The sequence below is a fragment of the Anolis carolinensis genome, unplaced genomic scaffold (genome assembly GCF_035594765.1).
Source record: "Anolis carolinensis isolate JA03-04 unplaced genomic scaffold, rAnoCar3.1.pri scaffold_7, whole genome shotgun sequence".
Classification (NCBI taxonomy): Eukaryota; Metazoa; Chordata; class Lepidosauria; order Squamata; family Dactyloidae; genus Anolis; species Anolis carolinensis.
In genome coordinates, this window is record NW_026943818.1 from 39,289,844 (window position 1) to 39,299,756 (window position 9,913).

Sequence of the window (9,913 nt, forward strand, 5' to 3'; positions counted from 1 at the left end):
ACGGTTCTGGCCCAATCTACTTGTCCGAACGTATCTCCTCCTATGAGCCAGGAAGATCCCTAAGGTCATCTGGAGAGGCCCTGCTCTCGGTCCCACCTGCCTCACAGGCGCGGCTGGTGGGAACGAGGGACAGGGCCTTCCTTCTCGGTGGTGGCTCCCCGGCTGTGGAACGCCCTCCCCAGAGATATACGGCAAGCCCCAACCCTTTTGAGTTTTAGAAAAGCCCTGAAAACATGGCTATGTGCCCAGGCTTTTGAAGATTAAACGATAATGACGACCCGGACTGATTTACGGCTACAGCACGAGGATTTTGGAGGAATGGATTTTAATCATATGTTTTTATATTTTTTATATTGTTTTAATTGTTTTATTGGATTTTTATAGCTGTTTTAATTATGTATAGGCATCGAATTGTTGCCAATTTTGTACGCCGCCCTGAGTCCCTTCGGGTGAGAAGGGCGGGATATAAATGTTGGAAATAAATAAATAAATAAATAAATAAATAACGACAGCTGCCATTGGGCCGGTTCTTTCCCCTTTTTGTATCTGTCTTGATAGATGATTTAAAGACCTCGTTTCTCTAGAGATGCTTTTCCTTTCCTTCCAGGCCGAGACCTTGATTGAGATGCAGGATTCCCGGTCGCTGCTCTGGACCTTTGCGGCTCTTCAGGTAGAATAAGAGGGCTGGCGGTTGGATCGATGCTTCGACTGGAGCCTGTTTGGGGCTGTTTCTGAGCTTTGTGTGGCCGCAGATGGAGCAGAACCTGGCCCGTTTGGAGCAGGAAGGCGAGGAGAAGCTGGCCGTGCTCTTGGCGGAGAGGGACCGGCTCCAGAGAGAAGCCCTGCGCAAGAAAGGCCTGTTGGCCGAGAAGGAGAGGCAGAGGCAGCTCGGCCAGGCCTTGGAGGCACAGGTAGGCCACGGGAGGCCTGGGCTGGGCCCCCGCCTTGGCTTCTTGTGGAAGGAGTCCTGGTTTGCTTTGGGTTTGGTGAAGGGGCTTCGGAGGAAAGGCAGAGTCCTGTGGGTGGACTACAGCTCCCATCGTCCCCTGTCATTGCCCCTCCGGTCCCTTTGGTTGGTCATCATGGGTCTGAGTGCCAAGTTGGGTACCTTCTAGAGCAGGGGTCCCCAAACTTTTAAAGCAGAGGGCCAGTCCACAATTGTCAGGCACCAGGCTACAGAGCACCAATAACCATGCATAGAGACCAGATTCTATCTAATATCTTTATTAAGGGAATATATGAAGTTAATAAAAACAAGTGTAGAATATAGTTCAGAAGTAGTCCTTTCAGGAAAGGTCAAAAGTAGTCCAGGAAAACAATGTCCAATAAGGGATATTAGAGTCCAAAGTTATAATCCAATAACCGAAATACACACTTTGCCAAGCAAAGTGTGGGGAAATGACAAGGTCCTTTAGTCCAATGGAGCTTGACAACAAGGCTGAGAGCAAACTAGATTCTTGGCGACAAGGCTGGATACGTGGCAACGAGAGGCAAGGAACAAGAACAAGGTCCGTGGAAACAAGGAAAGCTGGATGCAAGAACGAGGTCCGTGAAACAAGGCTTGGAACTTGGTCCTGGAGGCGCGGGCTGGAGTAGCATAGTCCACACACGATCTCACTCCACAAGGTGACGAATTGACTCCGCAAGGATTTCTTTGCGGGCAAACACCTATATAGGATCTTGTTTTCCCGCCAAGGAACACTTTCCCTGGGGAACAAGAACCGAAACCTATACTGTGTCCAGATGCATGACTCCTTAAAGTTTCCCAAGGGAAACAGACTTAATCAGCTAATTGTCTGGCAGCTATCCTGGCGCTCCTGCGAGTCGCCTCTCGAGCGCCTCTATCTTGATTATAATAATCCCGGCGAGAAAATGGGGGAGATTTCTGCTCAAGGCTTGTTTGGCTGACTTCCTGTGGACAAACATCTCGCAGGTGCAAGGGCTCCAATTCTGGCTGAAACGGTTGGAAACCCAAGTTTTCCTCTTCATCTGTCACAACAGTACTAGGAACGGGACTACATGGCCCATGAGACATCACAACAATCCTTCAGACTGTGGAGGGGCCGGATTATCATTTGGAAAAAAAAAAACCAACAAATTCCTATGCACACTGCACATGTCTTATTTGTAGTGCAAAACAACAACAACAATGAAAGAACAATAATAATAATAATAATAATAACTTTATTTTTATACCCCGCCCCATCTCCCCGAAGGGACTCGGGGCGGCTTACATGGGGCCTGGCCCGATAAAACAATCAAATATCAAAACACAGCAATAAAACAGTTATCCAATAAAAACGTCAATTACAGTAAAAACAATCGTTAAAATCAACATAAAACATACAATATTAACACTGGAGACTAATTCAAAGAACCCAGGCAACGTGCAACATGGGCCGAAATGGGGAAGGTAATTTCACAGTTAAAATGGACAAAGTGCAATATAACATTGGCAACACCTCAAGAATGGGGCTATTATAAAATGGGCAGATCGATCAGACCAACACCAGATTAAGTATCAAAGGCCTTTGAATAATACAATATTTAAAAATGAAAACAATTTTAACCAACATAAACCTATTAGGATTTCAATGGAAAGTGTGGGCCTGCTACTGGCCAATGAGATAGTCAAGTTAATTAGGATTGTTGTTGTTGTGTGCCTTCAAGTCATGTCAGACTTTGGCCGAGCCTAAGTCTAAAATTAATTATTTATTTACTGCATTTATTTACTACATTTATATCCCACCCTTCTCACCCCAAAGGGGACTCAGAGCAGCTGTATGTACATACAATATATTATATTATTAGCATAGCACAATATTAGCATTATATATTACTATATTGAACCACTATACTGTAATATTAGATGCAATATATATCATATAATTAATGTTTTTATATGGTATTATTAGTATTATATTTGTAGGAGCCTCCGGTGACCAAGGGGATAAAAGCCTCGTGACTTGAAGGTTGGGTTGCTGACCTGAAAGCTGCCAGGTTCGAATCCCACCGGGGAGAGCGTGGATGAGCTCCCTCTCTCAGCTCCAGCTCCAAGCGGGGACATGAGAGGAGCCTCCCACAAGGATCGTAAAACATCAAAACATCCGGGCAACGTCCCCTGGGCAACGTCCTTGCAGACGGACAATTCTCTCACTCCAGAAGCAACTCCGGTTGCTCCTGACACAAAAAAAAAGTATTATATTGTATAACATTATAATATTATTATCAATATTATATGTATATACAATATATTATATTATTTAAAATGATATAAAAATATTATATTATAAAACTGAAGGTGGGGGCCAGGTAAATGACCTTGGAGGGCCGCATCCGGCCCCCGGGCCTTAGTTTGGGGACCCCTGATCTAGAGATATAAAAATATACAATACTAGCTGTGCCCGGCCACACGTTGCTGTGGCTTTGTCTGGTGGTGTTGGTGAGAAATTGTTGAGGTAATGGTGGTATTGAATGTCTGTTGTATGGTTGTCTTTATGTTTAGTATGCACACTGAAGTGGATTATCTGGCAGTGTGGAGTCAAGATAATCCAGTTCAAAGCAGATAATAGAAGATTCTAAATGGGTTATATAGATATGTAAGGGCCTTGAGTCTACACTGCCATATAATCCAGTTAAAATCTGATAATCTGTGGAAGAGGCCTAAGTGAGGCCTAACTGTGCCTGTCCCCTGGGCTGAGTAGGTTGCTAGGAGACCAAGTGGGCGGAGCTTAGCCTTCTAACTGGCAGCAATTGGATAAAAACTATTATTCCTCTCCCTGTAATTAGGACTTTATTTTTCTTTTCCTTTTTGTTGTATCAACCTAGAGGCATGGATGATGGGTTGTGTTGTCAAATTTCGAGGTTGGGGGGCCTGTAGTTTTGTTGTTTTGTCCGCTGCCCTGATGCCATCACTCTTTTATATATATAGACTAGCTGTACCCGGCCACGCGTTGCTGTGGCGAAGTCTGGTGGTCTGGGAAATAAACTATTGAGGAATTGGTGGTAGTTAAGGTAAAGGGTAAAGGTTTTCCCCTGACAGAGCTTAGCCTTCTAACTGGCAGCAATTGGATAAAAACAATTATTCCTCTGTCGGCCCGTTTATGTTGGATAAGTGAGACTCTACTGTACTACTAGCTTTGCCCAGCCACGCGTTGCTGTGTCTTATGGGAATCCTTTGTTGGCCAGCAGGAATAGCAGTGAATAGCCTCAAAGCCTGGAGTTGCTACCCTGTTTCCCCTAAAATAAGACATCCCCAGAAAATAAGACCTAGTAGAGATTTTGCTGAATTGCGAAATATAAGGCCTCCCCCGAAAGTAAGACCTAGCAAAGTTTGTGTTTGGAAGCAGGCCCAACGAACAGAACACCAGAGCAGGCAGGATCGATAAATGTACATACCAGAGTGTTGTACATGGAAATAATGGTAGTAACAAGAAATTCTTGATAGGATTCACAGTTTGTCTGGTTATGCTGGTTTGTGATGACAACTACCGTACAGTATGTAATAAATGTTCATTTTTTTTGTTCAACAATAAATGTGAATTCTTCTTCATGGAAAAATAAGTCGTCCCCTGAAAATAAGACCTAGAGCAGGGGTCCCCAAACTAAGACCCCTCCGAGGTCATTTACCTGGCCCCTGCCCTCAGTTTTATAATATAATATATTGTATATACATATAATATTGATAATAATATTATAATGTAGTACAGTATAACACTAATAATAATACCATATAATAATATTAATTATATATTCTATATTACATATAATATTACTAATAATATTACAGTATAGTGGTATAGTTCAATATAGTAATATATCATGCTAATATGGTGCTATGCTAATAATATAATATATTGTATGTACATATAATTTGTAAGCCACTCTGAGTCCCCTTTGGGGTGAGAAGGGTTTGATACAAATGTAGTAAATAAATGCAGTAAATAATAAATAAATACATTTTAGACTTAGGCTCACCCAAAGTCTGAAATGACTTGAAGGCACACAACAACAACAATAACAACAACCCTAATTAACTTGACTATCTCATTGGCCAGAAGCAGGACCACACTTCCCGTTGAAATCCTGATAAATGTATGTTGGTTAAAATTGTTTTTATTTTCATTGTTCTTGTTCTTGTTCTTGTTTTTGCACTAAAAATAAGACATATGCAGTGTGCATCGGAATTTGTTTGTATTTTTTTTTTTCAAATGATAATCCGGCCCCACAACAGTCTGAAGCAGGGGTCCCCAAACTTTTTAAACAGGGGGCCAGTTCACGATCCTTCAGACCGTTGGAGGGCCGGACTATAGTTGGCCACTGAGCAATAATAATTAATAATAATAATAATAACAATAATAAAAAGAAGAGGGTCGGAAGAGACCCTTTGGGCCATAGAGTCCAATCCCCTTCTGCCTTTATGCACCGAAAGCACAAGCAAAGCACCCCTGACAGATGGCCATCCAGCCTCAATGTTAATAATAATAATAATAATAATAATAATAATAATAATAATAATAATAATAAAGAGGGTTGGAAGAGACCCCTTGGGCTATTTAGTCCAATTCCCTTCTGCTTTTGTGCACCAAAAGCACAAGCAAAGCACCCCTGACAGATGGCCATCCAGCCTCAATGTTAATAATAATAATAATAATAATAATAATAATAATAATAATAATAAAAAAGAGGGTTGGAAGAGACCCCTTGGGCTATTTAGTCCAATTCCCTTCTGCTTTTGTGCACCAAAAGCACAAGCAAAGCACCCCTGACAGATGGCCATCCAGCCTCAATGTTAATAATAATAATAATAATAATAATAATAATAATAATAATAATAATAATAAAGAGGGTTGGAAGAGACCCCTTGGGCCATAGAGTCCAATCCCCTTCTGCCTTTGTGCACCAAAAGCACAAGCAAAGCACCCCTGACAGATGGCCACCCAGCCTCAATGTTAATAAATAATAATAATAATAATAATAATAATAATAATAATAATAATAATAATAATAATAATGGTTGTAAGAGAAGAAGAGACCCCTTGGGTCATTGAGCCCAACCCCCTTCTGCCCTTATGCCGTGGGGGCCCGATAAATGGCTTTGATGGGCCGCATCCGGCCCCCGGGCCTTAGTTTGGGGACCCCTGGTCTGAAGGATTGTGGACCGCCCTCGGCTTAAAAAGTTTGAGGACCCCTGACCTAGAGCATCTTTGGGAGCAAAAATTAATATAAGACACTGTCTTATTTTCGGGGAAACATGGTAGGAGACAAAGGGGGCGGGGCCCAAAGGCAGCAGGGCCTACCTTTCCGACTGGCAGTTAGGGGGAGAAGGGCTCTTCCTCGTCCTCTGTTTTTCTAGGTTTTTTTTTTTTATTGAAAGACATACTTTGGATGGCTATGCCTTTTGTGGCCAAATTTGGTGTGTGTTGGTTCAGTGTTTTTGTTGTTTACTCCATAGTAAGATGTGCATGACATTGAGGATGTTGTTTGATGTCTTCCTTTTGTGAGCGCTGGGCTTGGGGCTCTCTCTTCCAGCGGGAGGCCCTGGGGCCCTTGGAGGAGCACGGCCTCTGCTTCCAGGAGGAATACCAGGCCTTTGCCACCGCCCTGGAGGCCACGTGCCAGGCGCTGCCCGTGAAGGAGGCCCACGTGCCGGAGGACAAGGGCCGCTTCCTAGGTACGCGGGGGGCGGGTGGCCCTTCTTCTTCTCCTTCTCCCCGGGGCTTTTGGGGGACAGTCCTTGCCCAACGGACGCCTCTTCCTCCTCCGCGCAGCCGACCTGGAAGCAGCCCTTTGGGAAAACAAAGGCCTCTTGGCCGAAGCCCTCCGGGAGCCCAGCCGAAGCCACGCCCACGCCCAGAAGCCGGCCCAGGAGTTGCAGGAGGCGGCCCAGGAAGTGGCCCAGGAGCTGGCCAGGTAGCCCCATTCAAGTTATTATTATTACTAGCTCTACCCGGCCACGCGTTGCTGTGGCAAAGTGGTGGTGGTATTGGTTTAAAATTGTTGTGTAATTTTTATTTGACATTATTTGCATTTTTTTAATTAATTTTTTTAATTTATTATATTTTATTATTTTCTTGTATTATTTTTAGTTATTTTCTGTTATTATCGTATATTATTGTATTTTTTAGTGTTTTGTATTATTATTTTTTGGGTTGCTAGGAGACCAAGTTGGAGGAGCTTAGCCTTCTAACTGTCAGCAATTGGATAAAAGCAATTATTCCTCTCTCTCAAATTAGGACTTTATTTTTCTTTTCTTTTTGTTGTATGAACGTAGAGGCGTGGATGATGGGTTGTGTTGTCAAATTTCGAGGTTGGGGGGCCTGTACTTTTGTTGTTTTGTGGGTCGCCATGATGCCATCACTCTTTTATATATATAGATTATTATTATTCCCAACTCGAAGGAAGGAAAAGGGGCCTTTCTACCCGTCTACCTTTCTCTCTCTTCCCCGCCTTTCTCCATCTCTCCTGCCTTCCCTCCTTCACTTCTTATTTATTTACTTAATTTTATTTATATGCCGCTTTATCTCTCCATACGGAGACTCAAAGCGGCTCACAGTCAAACACATTGCCACTTCAAAATATACCAATCGACAATAATAAAACAGTCTATCATTATATATGATCAGTAGTATTATATTTAACTAGCTGTGCCTGGCCGCGCGTTGCTGTGGCGAAGTATGGTGGTATGGGAAATAAAGTATTGAGGAATTGGTGATAGTTAAAGTAAAGGGTCCCCTGGGCTGAGTGGGTTGCTAGGAGACCAAGTGAGCGGAGCTTAGCCTTGTAACTGGCAGCAATTGGATAAAAACCATTATTCCTCTCCCTCTAATTAGGACTTTATTTTTCTTTCCTTTTTGTTATATCAACCTAGAGGCATGGATGAGGGGTTGTGCTGTCAATTTTCGAGGATGTGGGGTGTTTACTTTTGTTGTTTTGTCCGCTGCCGTGATGCCATCACTCTATTATATATATAGATATATTAGTATTACTATACTACAATATTATATATTACTATCTGTGCCCGGCCACGCGTTGCTATGGCATTGTCTTTTGGTGTTGGTGAGAAATTGTTGAGGTAATGGTGGTATTGAATGTCTGTTGTATGGTTGTCTTTATGTTTAGTATGCACACTGAAGTGGATTATATGGCAGTGTGGAGTCCAGATAATCCAGTTCAAAGCAGATAATATAAGATTCTAAATGGGTTATATAGCTGTGTGGAAGGGCCTTGAGTCTACACTGCCATATAATCCAGTTAAAATCTGATAATCTGTGGAAGAGGCCTAAGTGAGGCCTAACTCTGCCTGTCCCCTGGGCTGAGGAGGTTTGCTAGGAGACCAAGTGGGCGGAGCTTAGCCTTCTAACTGGCAGCAATTGGATAAAAACTATTATTCCACCTGTAATTAGGACTTTATTTTTCTTTTCTTTTTTGTTGTATCAACCTAGAGCCGTGAATGATGGGTTGTGTTGTCAAATTTCGAGGTTGGGGGGCCTGTAGTTTTGTTGTTTTGTCCGCTGCCCTGATGCTATCACTCTTTTATGTATATAGATATAGATATTGTATTACTTGTATTATGTGGTATATACAATATATTTTATATCTATATATATAAAAGGGTAATGACATTTCGGCCTAGGACAAAACAACAAAACAAGGGCGGGGCTAGGGGTGGGGCCTTCTTCCAAGAGCCCAGGGCGGGGCTGAGCCTCTATACCTCTCCTGAGAGGCCTTTTAGGACTAAAGGGCGGGGCTAGGGAAGGGGGCGGGGCCTCTTCCCAAGAGCCCGAGACAGGGCTGAGCCTCTATACCTCTCCTGAGAGGCCTTTTAGGACTAAAGGGCGGGGCTAGGGAAGGGGGCGGGGCCTCTTCCCAAGAGCCCGAGACAGGGCTGAGCCTCTATACCTCTCCTGAGAGGCCTTTTAGGACTAAAGGGCGGGGCTAGGGAAGGGGCGGGGCCTCTTCCCAAGAGCCCGAGACAGGGCTGAGCATCTACCTCTCCTGGGTTCTTTTAGGACTAAGGGGTGGGGCCTCCTCCCAAGAGCCTCTGTATACCTCTCTTGAGACTTGTTAGAACACGGGGGCGGGGCATAGAGGTCCAGCCCCGTCAGGCACTTGGGAAGAGGCCCCGCCCCTCATCTAGCCCCGCCCCCTGTGTCCTGGCAGGTGCCGCAGGACAGGGATAGAAGCTCAGCCCTATCACAGAGCTCTTAACTCCGCCCATCCCATTGGTGGCCCCGCCCTCTGGAGCAGGAGCCACGCCCACCCCTTCTAAGCCACGCCCACCCCTTCTAAGCCACGCCCACCCCTTCTAACCCCGCCCTTCCTTCTGCTCCTCAGGGCCTTTTCGGAGGTGGCCAAGCTCTCTGCGGACGTCAGCAAGGCGGTCTCTTTGGCGGCCCAGGCGGCCGGGGAGGAGGCCGTGGGCCTGGACGTGGCCAAGCGGCTCTACTTCGGATAGCCCCCCCCCCCTCTCTCATCCAGACGCACCGCGGCACTTTCCAGCCTCACCACGGCACTTGCCTCTTGCACAGAAGAAACCACGGAGATTTCTCTTTCGAGGAGAGCAGGGTTTTGTGATAAGTTCACTTGGTTTGTACTAGAACACGTTGGTATTTTCTGACCTCCTGCCTTGGCTGCTTTCTTTGGGAAACGGGGAGGGAGAGACCCCCGGTGGAATGAGTGATGGGCCATCTGTCGGGGGGGCTTTGATGGTGCTTTTCCTGCAAGGCAAGCGGGTGGACTCGATGGCCCACGGGGTCTTATTCTTCGGTGATTCTGGAATAATGGGCGTCCAGTCTCTGTTTATTCTATGCAGGAGGACACCATCCAAACCCTCCCGGCAGATGCACATCCAGCCGCTGCCTTAAAAGGTCTTTAAAAGACTCCACGGGAGCAGATTCCACTGGCAAATAGC

General features: G+C 44.9%; 1 protein-coding gene across 1 annotated transcript in view; it reads left to right on the forward strand.

The window, feature by feature from the left end:
- Positions 1-9,619, forward strand: part of haus8 (HAUS augmin like complex subunit 8) — a 28,049-nt gene extending 18,430 nt beyond the window's left edge. Inside the window, exons 7-11 of the mRNA XM_062959978.1 lie at positions 608-670; positions 753-911; positions 6,532-6,673; positions 6,771-6,912; positions 9,337-9,619. Of these exons, the coding sequence (XP_062816048.1) occupies positions 608-670; positions 753-911; positions 6,532-6,673; positions 6,771-6,912; positions 9,337-9,457 (627 nt within the window). The 3' untranslated portion in view covers positions 9,458-9,619. The remainder of the gene's footprint in view (positions 1-607; positions 671-752; positions 912-6,531; positions 6,674-6,770; positions 6,913-9,336) is intronic.
- The last annotated feature ends 294 nt before the right edge of the window (positions 9,620-9,913 follow it).